This window comes from Aedes aegypti, chromosome 1 (assembly GCF_002204515.2).
Source record: "Aedes aegypti strain LVP_AGWG chromosome 1, AaegL5.0 Primary Assembly, whole genome shotgun sequence".
Classification (NCBI taxonomy): Eukaryota; Metazoa; Arthropoda; class Insecta; order Diptera; family Culicidae; genus Aedes; species Aedes aegypti.
In genome coordinates, this window is record NC_035107.1 from 241,491,590 (window position 1) to 241,510,074 (window position 18,485).

The 18,485-nt window shown below is 36.9% G+C and overlaps 1 protein-coding gene across 1 annotated transcript in view; it reads right to left on the reverse strand.

The window, feature by feature from the left end:
* Positions 1-18,485, reverse strand: part of LOC5570837 (metastasis-associated protein MTA3) — a 311,328-nt gene that overhangs the window by 135,869 nt on the left and 156,974 nt on the right. The window contains exon 3 of the mRNA XM_021837345.1: positions 13,170-13,277. Coding sequence (XP_021693037.1) covers positions 13,170-13,277 — 108 coding nt within the window. The remainder of the gene's footprint in view (positions 1-13,169; positions 13,278-18,485) is intronic.

The window sequence follows — 18,485 nt, forward strand, 5'->3', positions numbered from 1 at the left end:
TGATACGGGGGTACGTCTAAAATATCCTTAAGAGATTGGTCAAAAAAAAAAAAAGAATGTTGAAATATTCGTTAGGAATTGCACTAGGGTTTCTCCAAAAATTTCACAAAGATTATGTCCAGATTTTTTTTTCAGTAATTCCATTCAATGCAGGGTTTTTCTTTAGAATTTTTTTTTTTCAAGTGACCCTTTAAGGTTTCTTTACTATGATTCTCTAACTCGATATCGAGTTACGAAATATTGAGTGAAGGAAAGTTGACTGTTTATCTGAATCCATTCCTAGTACTACTCATAGATAATTCATTAGAGGAATTCCTAGAGAAATTTCTGACCGAATATTTTTATGGATGCCTAGTTGAATATATTTTGATATTCTTGAAATAATCCCTGAAATAACCTATGAAACTTTTTCTGGAGAAATTCTTACAGGAATTTCTTGAGAAATCGATGTAGAACCCTGGAATTATTCATAGAGAAATCTCCGTAGCTGCAGAAATCATTACAGCAATCCCTGGAGAGGGAATTCTTGAAATGATTCGGTGTCGTGACGTGGAGTCGCACAAGTCTAGCTTTCAAGTGAGTAAAGTAGTGGATCATCTTTATCGAAACGATGACACTAACGAGGTGGAGGCATCGAAACAAGGGGAAATCGGCAGCTATATCGCGACAATGTGGCTCTGATTTGAGTATCACATCGGCGGGTCATCGACTGTGTGTTGAGCGTGGTCGAGAAGAAACCATCGCAGCAGGAGAACACTGATACTGATTTGCATATATCTGCCAACATTTGGCGGCGGCACTACGTTGTTTCTTCTTTCGCACATTGCGCAGCGTTTTTTTTATCGATTTTTGGAAAGCAGTGAGATCCACAACCCCTACGGAGGCTATCCATAAATCACGTGGTATTTTTCCCCAGATTTTTAGACATCCTCCCCCTCCTTCTGTTAAAATTTGATATTGTTCAATACTTCTCTACAGTCATTTTAAATATTATTTTTAATCTCTTATCTCCAACTAACCAACAGCTGTTTATGATCTTCAGTAATTTACTTTAGAACAACAAATTATGATCCTTTTTAGCTTTTTACGTCATCTCGGGTGGTCAATGGCCACACACCTCCCCGCTTATATGGCCACGTAGCTTATTGACGGCCCCTTAAACCGTTTCCCAATTACCCACAAATCTTTCGGTTGGAAAGAAAATGTCACATTCAGAACATTCGGAACACCCTTCAAATGAGACAATATACAAATTCAGGAAGTACGCTGCAGGTACACATTCTACGTCAACCACCTTCTCGTTTTGGGGAAATTTCGAGAACAAAAAATCCCTCGCCGAGCAAAAAAAAAACTCGTTTATCATTCACAAGCGAGCGACCACTTCTTCCTATCCCTGCACTTTCCCCCATTCCCTCGGAAGGTTTGATACAGCCACATTTATTTCCAGAGTGGAGAAGGCACCGCCGTCGAAGAACTCGGTGCTACAGGAGAGAAATTTTTAAATTAAAACTTACGACGACGAGAGCCCTGGATGCTGCTGCCGTTTCTGTGCTGATACCATTTGCTCACTCGGATGGATAAATGTGAAATTCAGAAAACAAAAAGGATGAAACCGGAACAGAGACATGAAAACGGTGAACATGCGTGATATTGTGTTATCTGCTCGGTATTTTTCAATTGTTGGATGTTCTTACACACCAAATTTTTATTGCTGACAACCAGCAAAAAATTGCTGATTTTTTTTGTGCTGTAAGTCCAGCAATCCTTCCAGCAATATATATTTTGCTGATCGTTCAGCAAACTGGATTGTCAGGAAATTGACAGATCTTATGCTGAACTTTCAGCAATGCGCAAACCCGTTTGCTGAATAACCAGTAATTAAATCCCAAACAATATTTGCTGTACAACCAGCAATTCGTGAATTCGGTTTGATAAATCAATTACAATTTGATTCCACATAAAATAACATATTTAATTGCGATACATATTTAAATTATACAAACATTTCAATGGATTACTTTCAGTATTTGGTTTTTCATTACGCTGTGACTTTCCCGTTTGCCACAAAGGCCTCCGTGATGAATCTCTTGTGTCCAATGGGTTTTTATCTTAGAAATGACAAAATCTTCAACTTTTCTATGAAACCGTGTAAGACTAGAATCAATGCCTGGAAATATAAACAAATGTCTCCAATTGTTTGCTGATTTTACATTTTGAAACAATTTTTTATACTTACAAACATCCATTGTTACATGGAGAAGACATCTTTTGAACGAGATGAAAAAAAAACTACGTTTTTGACAGTTGTTTTGCTGATCATTTCAGTAAACTACTAGTTTGCTGATTATGCAGCAAACAATATTTACTTTACTGAATAACCAGTAAAATATAAATTGCTGAAGCCCTTCCAGCATTTCATTTTGCTGGAAGGCAAACTCAAAATTTGGTGTGTAGTGTAGTTCATAATATTTTCATCATCCAGCAAAATGACATCTAATTTAATAATCAAACGATTACCGTACATTCTCCTCAATTACATCAATTTTGCCTAAATCTATGAAATTCTAACCATCAAGCACTGACAACGTATTGTATCATTCATGGAAACTGGAGAAAATGCAGAGGTCTTTTCGGCTTCCTAGAAGCAACTGCTGTCTGACTAATATATCTATCTCTTCTTAGAATAGGAAGATGTTTCGCATAATAGACATTTGGCATAACGAGTATTATATGACTTATGTAAAACGTTACCTGGTCTTTTATTTAATTCTAATACAGTGAAACTTTCATAAGTCTATGTTCAGATATCGACTCATGGAACCATACTAATAACAAAATTTCATAGTAGCTATGATGATTCCTTACAAATGGATTCAAACTGGGTTCAAACTACATTATAATCAGTTGTATATCTATAGGTTTCACCTGTATCCATGAGTAGTCAAACGAGGAAGCTTTAATATGGCCATTAGTGTGGGACAAAATTTAGATCCTCGCTCAAGTCCACTTTTTGGATTGCATTTAGGTCCCATAACAACTGTGCAAAATTTCAGCTCGATAGGTGAAACTGTATTTACGCGCCAGCCCTTCAAAGTTTGTATGGGATTTACAATGGGAAAACTTACTTTTGCTAAGAAAAATCGCCAGAGGTCGCCCATTGACCTCTATAAAAATTCTGAACGCAGACTTCGATAGGTATTTCTACGATGAAGAATATTGCCGAAGACCGCGAAACAATCCGACACTTGTGAAAAAAATTATTCAATGAAAACCTATTTGCAAGTTGACGTTGATTAATACGTAAAGGAATAACAATAATAATAAAATTGGGCAAAATTTACAAATAATATTTGTTTAATAACTTTTTTCACAAGCATCGGATTGCTTTGCGGTCTTCGAAAATGTTGTTTATCGTAAAAATACCTATCGAGATCTGTGTTCAGTATTTTTATAGAGGTCAATACGCGACCTCTGGCGATTTTTCTTTGCAAAAGTATGTTTTTCCATAGTAAATCCCATACAAACTTTGAACGGCTGGCGCGTAAATATAGTCTCACCGATCGAGTTGAAATTTTGCACAGTTGTTATTGGACCTAAATGCAATCCAAAAAGTGGACTGGAGCGAGAATCTAATTTTTTCATATAACCGTGTCCCAGGCTAATGGCCATATCGGCTTTTTGTATTGCTGTTTGCGTTTGACGTGCAAATCTAGTCTAACTGAGCTTCAAATGCGGTAACACAAAGTAACCAAAGGATACTTAGCAACCATGATGCATATCACCGGCAACCTAGCAAAGAAAATCAAATTCTGACTTCGCCTTCCTTGTTGAAAATCTTACCGCATTTGGTGTTCCCGCATTTGATATTTGCATTTCAAACGCACACAGCAATACCATTTAGAACCCTATTGTCTTTGAAAAAGTGAAGGGTATATGGGCATATGAAAAAATGTACCAATTATGGCTATATTGAACAACAATACGTTTCAATAGCTTGGTTGCAAATTTTCGAATGTCAACTTTACCGACTAATTAAACTTGGTTAAAATACCGGTGAATAATTATGCTGATTGATTTGTGGGTGTAGGCACTAAATCATAAATAAAAGTTTGGTTTTGAAAATTTGTAGAACGATGGTGATTATTTTCCTCATAATATGCTTTGAACGGCTCAAAAGACACAGAAGACTCAGAAAATCAGAATACTAAGAAAGCTCAGAAGACTCAACAGAAACAGAAGTCACAGAATAGAGATGCAGGAGATTCAGAAGACGCAAAAGACTATCAAAACTCAGATAATTAAGTTTTCGGAGAACACTCAGAGGATTCAGAAAACTCATAAGATGCATAAAATTATAAAACTCAAAAAACTATGAAAAAAATTGACTTAGGAGGCACAGATGGCTGAGAAGACTCGGAACCCTCAGACTTAGAAGGCTAAGAAACTAAGCGAGCAGCAAACATGATATAATTAAGCATTTTCAACTAATATATGACCAACTCTAGTAATATATAGTAACAAACTCAATGGACTTGGTAGAATCAGAAAGCTTCAGAGCCTTCAATCAGAGGACTCTCAATAGACCCAGAGAACACAGAATGTTCAAAAGACTCAGAAGTTTTGGGATACTCAAATGTCGCGGAAGCTTCAGAAGACTCAGTAAAATCAAAGGACTAAGAATACTTAGAAGGGAATAGAGTAATAAAGAGAAGCTTCAGACATTTAGATGGACTCAAAGAACGCAGAAGATTAAGAAAACAAAAGAAAACTAAGACTCTGAAACCTTGCAAATCTCCGCAGAGTTAGAACACTCAGAAAACTTGAAAAACTATTATCTTCTCGTCTTCTAGTTTTCTTGTCTTATCGTCTTCTCGTCTTCTCAATAGTTTCGAGATACTCAGATGTCGCGGAAGCTTCAGAAGAATCAGAAGCCTCAGAAGATCTAGAAAACTCAGAAAATTCAGAGGACTCAAAATACTTAGAAAAGAGAACAATTACATGGACTCGCAAAACGCAGAAGACTAACAAAAACCAGAGGAAGCTAAAACTCTGAAGCCTTACAAATACCCGTAGAGTTAGAACACTCAGAAAACTATAAAAACTCTTGTCGTCTTCTCTTCTCATCTTCTCGTCTTCTCGTCTTCTCGTCGTTCCGTTTTCTCGCCTTCTCGTCTTCTCGGCTTCTTGTCTCCTTGTCATCTTGACTTCTTGTCTTCTTGTCTTCTCGTCTTCTCGTCTTTTCGTTCTCTACGCTTCTTGTCTTCTTGTCTTTCCAGTTTCTCTTCTACTCGTTTTCTCGTCTTCTCGTTTTCTTGACTTCTCGTCTTTTCGTCTTATTGTCTCATTGTCTTATTGTCTTCTCTTCTTCATGTCTTCTCGTCTTCTCATCTTCTCGTCTTCTAGTCTTCTCGTCTGCTCGTCTTCTTGTCTTCTTGTCTTCTTGTCTTCTTGTCTTCTTGTCTTCTTGTCTTCTTGTCTTCTTGTCTTCTTGTCTTCTTGTCTTCTTGTCTTCTTGTCTTCTTGTCTTCTTGTCTATTTGTCTTCTTGTCTTCTTGTCTTCTTGTCTTCTTGTCTTCTTGTCTTCTTGTCTTCTTGTCTTCTTGTCTTCTTGTCTTCTTGTCTTCTTGTCTTCTTGTCTTCTTGTCTTCTTGTCTTCTTGTCTTCTTGTCTTCTTGTTTTCTTGTTTTCTTGTCTTCTTGTCTTCTTGTCTTCTTGTTTTCTTGTTTTCTTGTCTTCTTGTCTTCTTGTCTTCATATGTTTATTCCTTTTTGCGTTTAGGGATCTATTCATTCCACAACGTTGTTTTTATTATCTACAGTTGTGTTCAGAATAATAGTAGTGAAAGCCGATTTTCATACAAAATGGTCAACTTAGGCATGCTGTAACTTTGTTTCCATACGAGCACTCGGCATGAAATTTTGGCAGTGAACTACAAATATACTCAATTTCATTATCACAAAATTTGAAAATTTTCACACTATCGGCTTAAAAGTTAAACACCAGGTGAAATCGCTCAAAATAATAGTAGTTTCAATAATTTTCGGTTATTTCTTCTGATATGCCTCCAAAATTTTCTCGTCTTTATAAGAGATGTTTTCGTAAATTTTCGAGTTTTGCAGGAATATCATCGATGATTCCTTCCAACATTCCCCCAAGAATTTTAAAAGAAACTTTTTTTTTTGTTTCCAGAATTCGTGAATGATGCTTTGAAGCGTTTTCCTACATTTTCTTCAGGGAATTCTACAAAATTTTCTCAAGAGACACTTGTAGGAATTTTTTCTGTAAATTTTCGAGTTTTTCAGCTTTCAGGTATTCTATCGATAAATTCTCCCTACATCCTTTCAAAAAATAACTGAATTTCTTCCATGTCCATGTTCATGTCTGTGAGATTTCACCAATTTTTTCACAAAGAGTGGAGCTTTTGATTTTTTCCAGAAGTTGTTAAATTTGGTTTCTGCTTTTCGTTTTATGACCACCAAACTATTTTTCTTCGATTTTTTCTAGAGATTTAGCGTAAAAATATCACGAACATAAAATTTTGCTCATTCAAAGACTGATAACATAATTTCAAATCTTTTTTTTTTACTACAAATATAAGTGGTTTCCGCATACCTCCACACCTTGTTTAAAAAATTGCTGAGGAGTCCATGGTGCGAGGATGAACAATAGTTGTTTAAACAAACATGAATGAACTTCTTAGCCTTGTTGCCAGTTGATCAGTGCTATGTATAGTGCTAGTTTTTTTTTAATATTCGAACATTTGGTTTTCAAGTCAATTTCGAACAACGAGTCTGAAAATAAGAGAATCTTAACACCCCTCAGAAACCCAATTGATCAAAAAATCCTTTTACAAATTGCTGGGGGAATTACTCCAAATATTCTTGTAGGATATTTTCCAGATTCCTCTATTATTTTTCAATAGATCATAGGTACTATCTCAGAACTATGTCCAGAGATTATTACCTGAATTTTCGAAGAGTTGTAAATGAAATTTGTAAACAGAATTAATCCCACAATCTGTTTAAGTATTTTTGCAGGAACTCATACAAATGCGCAACAAGTATTACTTCAGGAATTCCCGTAAGATTTTTTTCCGAGATTTATGGGTTTATCAGAAATACTTCCATGAGTTCCCGTCATGTGAACTCCAGCATAGATTCCTATAGGGCTTTCACCAGAAACAAGTAATTTTGGGGTTTGCTGCATGAGCCTTCTATAGGAGTTTCCAGATATTTCAGAAAGAATAATTACTATGGTTTTATTCAGACATCATTTCACCTCCTAGGATTCCGCCAGTGATAACAGTGATGCATTCAAATCAGGAATCTATCTAAGGATTTCTTAAAGAAGTTGAACCCTTCTGAATCTTTTCATGAATTTTAACAGAGATTGATTCAAGAATTATTTCAGCGATTGCTTTTTAAACAGCTTTCTTGATAGTAATTGCTGATTGAAAGGAAGACAACTGAACGTTATCATTTGAATAGAAATTTTAACATTTTTTGTTGTTTATTTATTATTTTGTTTAGAGGGGTAGAGGGGGTTTACCGGCAGCTTAATTTTTTACTGCTAAAATATTCAAATCGCGATAACTTATTTGTTTATGGATATTTTTTCAACATTTTTTCACAAGATCTCAAAAAACTCTTCTAGTTTAGGAATCCGTGTCGATATTTTTCATTGGTGATCTAGTTTTGAAGATATTTCTATGTTCCTTGGGGGACCGACATTTTCCATATTAGAGGTGAACGATCACAAGATAATTAAAACCTCTCTAATAAAAAAAAATCACCGTATATTTTTTTTTAGGTGGCCATTTTGTTTTTGGTTTTATCAAAAAAAAAAAAAAAAAAAATATGTGTACTATACAACGCCAGGTAATAAGCAGCTTCTGAAAAAATCTTCCAAATCGGTTAAGTATTATTGGATAAATCTTAAAACTACGATATGAGGTTTTTAAGAGTTTTCAAGATATTCATTTTTCCAGTGTGGTACCAGAAACACGAATACTCATAACTCAAATACGGCACCAAATTGCTTCATTTTTCCACAACATAGGGGAACTTACGTATTGTCGGCAGCCTAAGCAGCTGAACTTTTAAGGACATATAGGAAGGAATCCTTGTCATGGCAGGAAGAATGGCTTCCTCACACATACAAACACATTTGATGCTGGTTCACATTTTTTTCTCAAATTATTTCACTTACCTATAATTGCTCACTCCCAAAATGCTAAAGGAACATCAGAACACTGCTACCTTACATTTTTTATAGTTTTGTAACTAGTAACTAGTCTAACTTTCACAAATCGTGCTAATTTTCAACACGAATGGCAAACTTTCTACGTTTGATTACACTTATTCACCCGCGAACGGAGGAAACTTTTCGCACAATTGTATCATTTTTGCTACACGTAGACCACTGTACACAGTTTACTTTCATTACTTGTTTATTGAAGAACACTTTCTAACTGATTTCTGAAGAAAACTACTTGAAACTTTGCAGAACCGTGCTTGAAACAATCACCCGATCACAACTTTTCACTTTTTTTATTTTTCTAATTTTGGGTCGGTTAACCAAATGCAGTGCTGTCAGGATTATTGATGATTGAGTATGACATCAAGCAATATTATTTAGTTGAAGTGAAAAATACTCAAACTGATGCATTGATAACTGGCAACTATGCATTATTAATTATAACTTCACTATTACCAGCATGTTTCTTGTGTACCACTACTTTCACACGGAAATGTACGGATTCAACGGAGTTTCACCTTAAGAAGGCAATTTTACGCAACAATAGAGCACAACAATTAGCAGGAGACACCTAAACTACACTTGAGCACTTTTCTTTTATTAATTATTATTCATAAAACACTATTTTGTTCTCTAAATCTTCTATTTTTCCTCACCAAAGCCACGAGGCACTTGTTCTTTTATTGGCAATGCAATTACTATTGTCGGCAACAAAACTGTTCACTTCGGCAATCCAAAACTGCGCAGAAACTAGTTTATGTATTGGTAACATTTCGTATTTGTTGACAATTCCTGAAATTAAACGTCACTCATTATGTTCTACTCGTTGAAAGGGTCAATGCAGAAAAATACAGACTGCACTGAGAAAAGAATTGCAGTTATAAATAGAATAGCGGAGAGTCAAATTGAATACACAACGCCACTAAATTTATGCAGACTAAGGCGGCGTCCACATATTACGTAACGCTCTAGGGGGAGGGGGAATAGGCTCAAACGTTGCGGCTCAAACACAACTTTTTTTTTTGCATGGTTTTGAAGCTTATTTAACTGTGTTCAAACTTTTTATACGCCACATTTTACTGTTTTGACCAAGTTATTCAGTTGCACAAAAACATGATTTTAGACGAAAAACGTCAGTGTTTTTTAAATTTTGTCAGTTAAACAATATTCTTAAAGCTGAAACTGGTTTTCCTCATTTGTTAAACCTTTGAAAAGGACTTGGCAACATTTTTCAAATAATTTTTAAACAATAATATATTTGCGCATGCTTACTAGCGCCGCCTGGTGGCAAAATTTTGAATTTCATAACTTTTATAATGATAGCGCTTGAGCTAATGAACAACTTTGCCGAAGACGCCATCTTTCTAAGTGGTCAGAATCCTGAGCTATCCGCAAAACAAAAATTCTATGCTCACTAGCGCCGCCTGGTGGCAAAATCTCGAATCTCTTAGCTAGAATAATGATAGTCCTTAAGCTACTGAACAACTTTGCCGAAGACGCCATCTTTCTAAGTGGTCAGGATCCTGAGATATCCGCATAACAAAAGTTGCATGCACACTTGTACTGCCGGTGACGCAATTTCACTTAAGCAGTGTTGCTAGCTACGACAAAATTTTGAACCCTTCATGAAAAACTGGATTACATTTGAAGAGTATTGCTATGTTGCTAAGCATTAATTCTATTTATCTGTTTCGCTCAAGTTTTATGGTTTTGATCTTTCCTTTATTCTTCTTGAACAGTGTTTCCAGCGACATGAACATTTGTGATTCGGCCGACTGTATAGCACGCAACACTTCCTTCAACTTTGGTGAACATTCGGTACCGTCATCTTTAAAAATTTTTGGTATTTGCATATCACACCCCCATAAAATTGGCTCTTTTGATAACAATCGAGCAGTGTTGCCATCTATTACCAAAATATGAAAACTTTAACGGCCATTTTGGAAAGTTCTCAACCCATGCTTCAACTTTGCCGAATATCTCGAATCAGTATTTCCGCATATAGACGTTTCAAAAACATAATTATTACGCTGATTTTTTTAACGACCGATTTTTTTACGACCTCCCGATAACGGTCGTAAAAAGAGGTTGGGGTGTATTAAAAAAAATCCGATTGCGATGTCCCAGATTTTTTTTTTAGTTTTTGAATAGCACTCTCCGAATATGGTTCGATCAGCTAATTCGGATCAAAATCCAAACCTTGCCAGTAACTTTTAAGGTTCATATTATTCTCAGTGTATTAGAAAATCAGAATAGACCCTTTTCAAATCTACTCACTTTTGATTTGACACAATTACATCATCCACTGATTGCCTGTAGAACAACAGGAGTGTTGCCAAAATAGTTAACCTATTAACAGACGTATATTTTATATGTTTCTCAGTATATTGAAGTTTATGCGCTACAATCTTCAAATAAGGAAGGCATTGAAAGGCTCAATTATTACCCATGCATGCTTTGTTGCCTAATTCCAATAAATTAATTAGTTGTGTTCGATCTTTTCTGTGAATTTAAATCATGAATAATAATTACACCGCAATTGAATATGGTTTTCTGGCAACCTGGTGCAGTAATAAAAAGTGATTGCCGAGGAAAACAAAGTTCATTAATTTTAACTTGTGATTTGTAGCATAAAAATTAAGTATTTTTGAGTGCTTTATAGACCAATCAAAAGTATAATTGTGTATAAGTGATCGGTGCGTATATTTTGTGAAAAAATTGGCATTAGAGCGGAGAATTGGACCTTTCGAAGTGGTGAGTTTTTCTTAAGCTGTTCTTGTGTTGTTCTATTCGGCAGCTCACGAATGACGATGATTTCGTAAGCATTTATTTCATTTAATTATAAAACCCATGTTATATAATATTTTTGTGAAGGATGTGATTTATATGGAAGATTATAGTTCAAGGAACATGTTGAGTACATTGAAGGTAACCCTTGTTCCGTAGATAAATTCTAACAAGGACGATAAGTTTGTGTTGCCGAAAATACCCTCAGGGTGCCGAAGCCATCATTTATCCTACTACATTAATGTATCATTTCATTGAGTGAATATCCGAATACGACAAAAAATTGTAGCCTGAGATATTTACGTGAGTTATGACTACGCGTCGGTCCCCCAAGGAATTTTGGAATATCTCCGGATCCGGATGACCAATTATCAATATCGACACATATTCTTAAACTGGAAGAAATTTTCGAGGACTTGTGAAAAAATGGTGCAAAAATATAGAAAAACAAAAAAGTTATCACGATTTGAATATTTTTTAGCGGTAAAAAATGAAGCTGCCGGTCTACCTAAAGCAACGGAGACTTTATCGTCGGGTAATCGTTGTCTGTTTAGAGGTGAGAAAGAAGAATAAGAATCACGATAAGAAACTCCTATACGTCGGTGACCGGCCGGTGAATGCCACTTTCGATCGACGGAAGATGGATTTCTCAAGACGAAACACGACACGCCCTTGACGCGCATTCATTTCTTGCCTGGTCGCTTTGCAGCAGCCCGCGTTTGCCAAAACGCTCCTCGCTTCTCAAAACGACCAACCAACGATTCAGCGTTGTTCTAATTTATAGAGTCGCCGCAGCCGAATGCACGCATATAATTATAGACATCGAACGGCATTTCGAGACAAAGAGTAGGAAAACCAAAAAGTAGTTTAACCCTTTCGGGACTGGTGAGGTGGGATGGGGAAGGAATGTTAGTGTGTAATAACTGTTGCTTCTAGAGACCGAGAATACCTCCGCATCTCCACAATCATCGTGGAAAAAAATCAATGAGGCTTAGAAACTCCAATCCGTACGTAATCTACGTGTGGAAAAACTTGTCTTGAAAGGGTTAAGAGACTAGTTTGATTTACTGAAGAAACAAGCAAAAAAATGACCCGAGCCCAAACGTGTATGTGTGCTATTGGCTGCATTTGCAACAGCCAGCGCATCGAACTGCATCGGTTGCAAACTTTCGATCTACTTTTCTGTTGCGATGATCGACGACGACGATGCCCACGGTAGACGGCAGACGGCAGACAAGATCATGGTCATTCTCATGACGATGATAAAAAGCTCACAAAGAAGCAACTAATAGCGTGATTAGCTCCTAATAACAGGTTTTGTCCCATGGATGGTAGCCAGCAGCAGTGGTGATGCCTTGTTTTAAGCGTTTTTTTTTCTTGCTTCAACGATTTCATCATGAGCCAACGGGAGGTTGACCGTCGAAGACTACACAGCAAAAAAAAATCAATTAATATCGAGCGACGTGCTTATTTTGATGCTTAATTTATGCTTAATTTATTGCTATGTATAAAAAATCGGACATAAATTGATTCTATCGCATCCATTTTACAACAATCTTCTTCTTCTTTTTGGCGTTGCGTCCCCACTGGGACAGAATCTGCTTCTCAGCTTAGTGTTCTTATGAGCACTTCCACTGAGAGCTTACTATGCCAATGACCATTTTTGCATTCGTATATCGTGTGGCAGATACGAAGATACTATATGCCCTGGGAAGTCGAGAAATTTCCAACCCGAAAAGATCCTCGACCGGTGGGATTCGAACCCACGACCCTAAGCTTGATCTTGCTGAATAGCTGCGCGTTTACCGCAACGGCTATCTGGGCCCCTTTACAACAATATTCCACTCAAAACGTAATCGGACAGAGATGGCCGAGAGGTATCGGATGCGACTCTAACTCGCTAGACCAGGATTGAAATTCCCGGTCAAGCTTTTTTACATTTTTTGTAAACTTCTCAAATCGGTTCTGTTGACTGTAATAACTTGCTTGATTTTCAGCAGTCACTGCAGCAGATTTACTTGTGCACCACATTAGCGACGGGACTGATCCACAACTGATATGACGTGATATTACAACTTATTTTTCGCTGTGTACGGTCAATAGAGAGATGGATGGCGTGCACTTACCTAGGGCAGGATCTAGTACTACTTGGGCGGCTTGTTCCTCGCCGACCGGTGTTTTCAGCCACATCTTTTTCAGCTTCATTGCTACGGGGGATTCCTCCGATGTGGCCACTATTGGGGAAAAGTAAGAGAAGGGAAACGGAATTAGAAACGAATGGTGTGATGATACGATTAATTTGGTAAGAGCATTAAGATGGCACGCACACGTTGCTCCCGAGTGGTTCAGAAGCAATATTGATGGGATTTAGAAGTCTTGTCGATGATCCGATCAAAAAATCTATTTGACATAATCTTTTTAAAGCGATAGCTTGATAATAATCTGCTAAACAATATCTATTCGTTGAATGGTTTTGTATTTCTTGGCAGGTCTTTGCCACCAAGCTCCAAAAAGAATTTTCAATAAACTTGCTAATGGCCTAGCAATTGCAACCTACTTAGTTGTTGTTTCGTTGCCAAATAATATCAAAAGCCCACTAAGTGTCATTGTTGTTCCATCAAACATGCAATTCATCACGTGTGTGACAACTTACACATCCATTCAAATGACATGACTTTCTGCTAATGATCTCTACTGGCAGCATTAAGGTCAAGTTTCCCCAGATGTTCACTGTAACGAATCATACACATTATTGCAACAGCTTCAAACAAACTGATCTGTGTGTTGTGTTTTATTCTAAGAAATCATAACCTACGTTGTTGCATTCAAGTTGCGTTCATACACTTTTTACTTTTTATTTTTCGTCACCGTCACTGATAGTCTGTCGAATCCGGCGACTAATAACAACCCTGCCCTTTGCAACTTGTAAGCAATTTCATGGAAAACGAAACATGTTGCAAACAGGCTCTACCTCCAACAATTAACGGATCTGATTTTATTTGAAGATATTCTGCGTTTCTGCAAACTGTGCTCCTTGAGATTTTTATGTGAAATCATCAGAATAAATCAATCTGCACCCTATTTTATTGGGATTTTCGTAGCTATCCGTATGAGGCGAGTGGTGCATTCAAAAACTTTGACATGACGTGTAATCTTCATTATTTTTAACTGTGCAGACACCCTCAGCATGGCTTTGCTTTGTAGCCGCGGACTTTAACCACTCGGCTAAGGAAGGCCCTAGCCAATCATTATTTTGTGAATAAGTAAAGAAATGCAACATTCATACCGTTTTCGTCATAAAGATATGTGTAAACATATTACACTCATTTGAAATTGAAGCATGAAACGAGCTCACCAATTGATAATCCATCCGGCTTACTTAGGCTTTGGGAATCACTGCCCGGCAAAGCGCACGAGAACAACGACGCAAAAGCGAGCCGATATGCTTGGACTTTTCAAAGCAAATAAATTGAAAACATATTTAATAGTTCCAAAAAAGTAGTGAGAGAACTTATACTGAGAACTTCCTTTGCTGATTGACCATTTTTACATATGTATATGGTGTGGCAGGTACGAAGATACTCTATGCTCTGGAAAACCGTGAACATTTCCAATCCAAAAAGATCCTTGGCTGGTGGGATTCGAACCCATGTCCCTTTGTTCTGTCTCGCTGAAAAGCTGCTCGTTAACTGCGGCTATGGGCCTCCAAAACATAAAATAATCAGGCTTGAATACCAAAAAAGATAATGTAAGGAATCGGCGTTATTCGACAAGTCATAATTCATGTTTTTTTTTTTATCTATAAGTAAAACGACAATTTATCGCTGACAAATTATAACTTTTGACTACAAATTCAATTTTGGGACTAGTTCAAATTGGGCTCTAGGAGTTCTTTCAGGAAAACTTCCAGAGATTCCTGCAAAAAATCCTCTTCTAGAGATTTCTCCAGGATAATCTTTACAGCGATTTCTCCAGTATTCCTCCAGAGATTCATCCAGGTCTTCTTTTGCGTTCGTCATGAGACTTTATAGACCAGTTCTGAAAGGGCTCCAGGATTACCTTCAGCAATTCTTCTAGAGAATTGTCAAAAGATTCTTGCAAGAAAATATGTACAGGGATTGCTTTAGAGACTTCGCAAGGATTTCCTTCACGAATATACCCAGTGGTACCATCATAGATTCCTCCAGTAAAATCTTTAAAGGAGTTCTTCCAGGAATTTCTTCAAGGATTCCTCCAGGAATTCTTACAGGAATGCTCCGTAATTACTGTGGAGACTTCTCCAGCGATTTCTGTGATATTCCTTTAGAAAATTTTCCAGAGACTCCTGCAATGATTCTTCCAGGAAAATCTCTACAAGAATTTTTGCAGAGATATCCTCGAGGCTTTTTCCAGGAGGTACAATAGCTAGGACAATCTCTTTGAGGATTACTCAAGATATTTCTTCAGCCAGAATTTTCTTCAAGTATTTCTCCACCGAAACATACGAAAATATCCCCAAGTAGTCATCTCGAGATTCGTCCAGGAATTATTACGGATATTTTTTCTGAGATTCCTCCACGGATCTCTCCAGCGATTCTACTTAAAATTCCTCAAGGTGTGCTACAACTCACGAATTCCTCAAGGGATTCTTAAAAAATTTCAACCAGAAATTCCCCCAGAGCTACCAGCAGGAAAATCACTACATGACTTGCACCAAGGATTTCTTCATGGATTCCTCAGGAATTTCTCCAGTGATTCGTTATAGAACTAAAAAAATTCCTCTGGGGATTCCTCCAAGAGTTCGTCTTTAAATTCCTCCAGAGATTGAACTCCTGCTGGAATTTAATCAGAAATTATCCTAAGAAATTTTCCATTACAAAAATCTCAACAGTGATTCTTCTTGGAATATCTCTAGGAGTGTTTCAGTAATTAACTTAGATAATTCTTCAGAGATTCTTACAACAGTTTCTCCAACATTTTCTTTAGAAATTTCTCAATGGAGTACTCCAGAAAAATCTCTACATGGATTCCTCTAGAAATTGTTCCAGGGATGAGAGCTGGTCGAATATTACAATGTATGTTTTAACGAAATGCGCCCTTCGTCTATGCAGTATTTATTATAATGAAGCCAATGAAAACATATAGATTACGTAGCCAAAAAGCATATTTGATGTTCCAGGGATTCCTTCAGGAATTCCTCCAGAGATTTCTTTGGGAATTTTTCCAAAAGCTCCTGCAAGAATTTCACCAGGGGTTCTTCAAGAATACAATCAGGATATCATCTGGGGATTACTCTAGATTTTTTTTTCTAGAGGTTCTTCCAGAGATTACTCCAGGAGCTTATCCAGGGATTTCTCAAAAAACAACTTCAGGAAAGCAGTTCCTGGAGGAATCTCTGAAAATTATCGTTGAGGAAATACTGGAGGATTTTTTTTTTATGAAATCCCTGTGGAATTTTATGGGTGAATCTCTGTGGTCATTTATAGATGAATTCTTGGAGGAATCTCCGGAGCGTTTTATGGAGGTTCAAAAAGAATCTCTGCAGAAATTTTGAGGGATATCCCATGAGATTTGTGAACGAGACTCTTGAAAAATCCTCATAGCAATTCATGAAGATATTTTTCGTAGAATTCCTAGATGGATTTCTGGTGGAATCTTCGGTACAATACCTGGAGCAATACCTGGATGGAATCTCAGGAATAATTCCAAGAGGAATCTCGACAGGGCTACCAGAAGAATCTGTGGAGATATTTGAAATTATTCTTGAAGAAATTGCAGTAGTGTAACCTGGAGAAAGCCTTTAAACATCTCTGCAAAAATCCCTGTAGAGATTTTTCTGGAGAAATCCAAAGAGGCTCTAGAAGATAGAAGGAATATCAGGAGAAGAATCTCTGCCGAAATCTCTAGAGGAGTCCTTGAAGTAATCCCTGCTGATTCTTGAAGAAATCCCAGTCAAGTTTCTACTGGAGGAATCAATGGAGGCATTCCGGGGAATCTCTTTCAGAAACGCCCGACAAAATCGAGAGAGGAATCCCTGTAGAAATATCACTGCAAAACTTCCTGGAATAATCCTTGAGGAATCCCTGGAGGAACTCCTGAACGAATTGCTGAAGATATTTCTGGAGCCCTATAGGAACCGGTCTGGAAAATCTGGTACTGAACAAAAGTTTTTCATGTTGAAAAACCGCTTGTGGAATCCCTGGATAAATCGCTGTAGGGATTACGGTAAAGATTATCTTCGGGGAATTTCTGGTAAAATTTCTTGAGAAATCTATGGAGATATTTCGAGAGGAGTTCTTGAAGTAACTTCTGAAGATTTCCTGGAGCCCTATTTGACAATCACCATATGTCTTATTCGATTTGGTCAAACCTTTAAAAAATAATAAAGACCTGAGTTGCACAAAGATGTTCGTAAAGTTCTCTGTAAATTATGCTTACACATTCTAAAAAATATTTATCTTCATTTTATTACAACAACAAGTATTGGAAAACAGAGGGTATTAGCATCCTGCTTCTCCATGAAAACAAGAAAATTTTAACGGCGATCACTACGAACAAAATATATTTTTTTATAATTGGATATCATTTAAAACACAATGAAAACCGAAACTGAGAGATTTATTCAGTTTTGAGATCAAAGGCCTTCAATGCTTCCAACTCATTACCGAAACATTCCTTTATGTTAAAGGTCTTTCTACGATCCTAATCAATAATAAATCTATTGTGGAGATTGATTGAAGATTACCGGGCAAATTGGCTCTTGCAGAGTATGAGCTAGCCCTGAGTATAGTATCTACGCATAAAATAGCATAGCACTGACAATACGCATAAAATAGCATAGCACTAGCAATACGCATAGACTGACTGTACACCGATGGTTGCTAATCCGTGAATGATCGGAACTGGTAAGATATGCACTTTGATTCAAATAAATAAGGAATGCGATTTTCCGCTTATTCTCTATGAGCACATTTTAGCAACTCTCATATTATTTATCAATAACGACGCCGGCCAAGTCCTTACAGTCGGTTGGGATGGGAAAGGAATGTTAGTGTGTAGTGATTGTTGCTTCTAGACACAGAGAGAGGTATTGCATATCCACAACCATCACGGGAAGTTTGTTTATTAGGGGGGAAGGAAAAGTTCTGGTATTCATCTTTGGTCGGTGATGCAATCCATGGATAACAAGAAAAAATATTACTCTTGCTTAAAACTAGTTTTGCATTTTTGTCTCGAGACGAAAAGCTATTTTTAGAAGATTACGTCAACACTCTTCATATCCAACTTTTCAAAAGATGTTTTAATAATGTCGAAAAGAGAAAGGTATGTGTCAATTAAAATTATATAAAACAGGAATAATGCTGACACTTTTATTGACGAACCATTCATAGTTTATTCAAAAATTACATAAAAGTAACGCAGCCACGAAAAAATGTGTTATCATAAGGATGAAACGAGCTCAC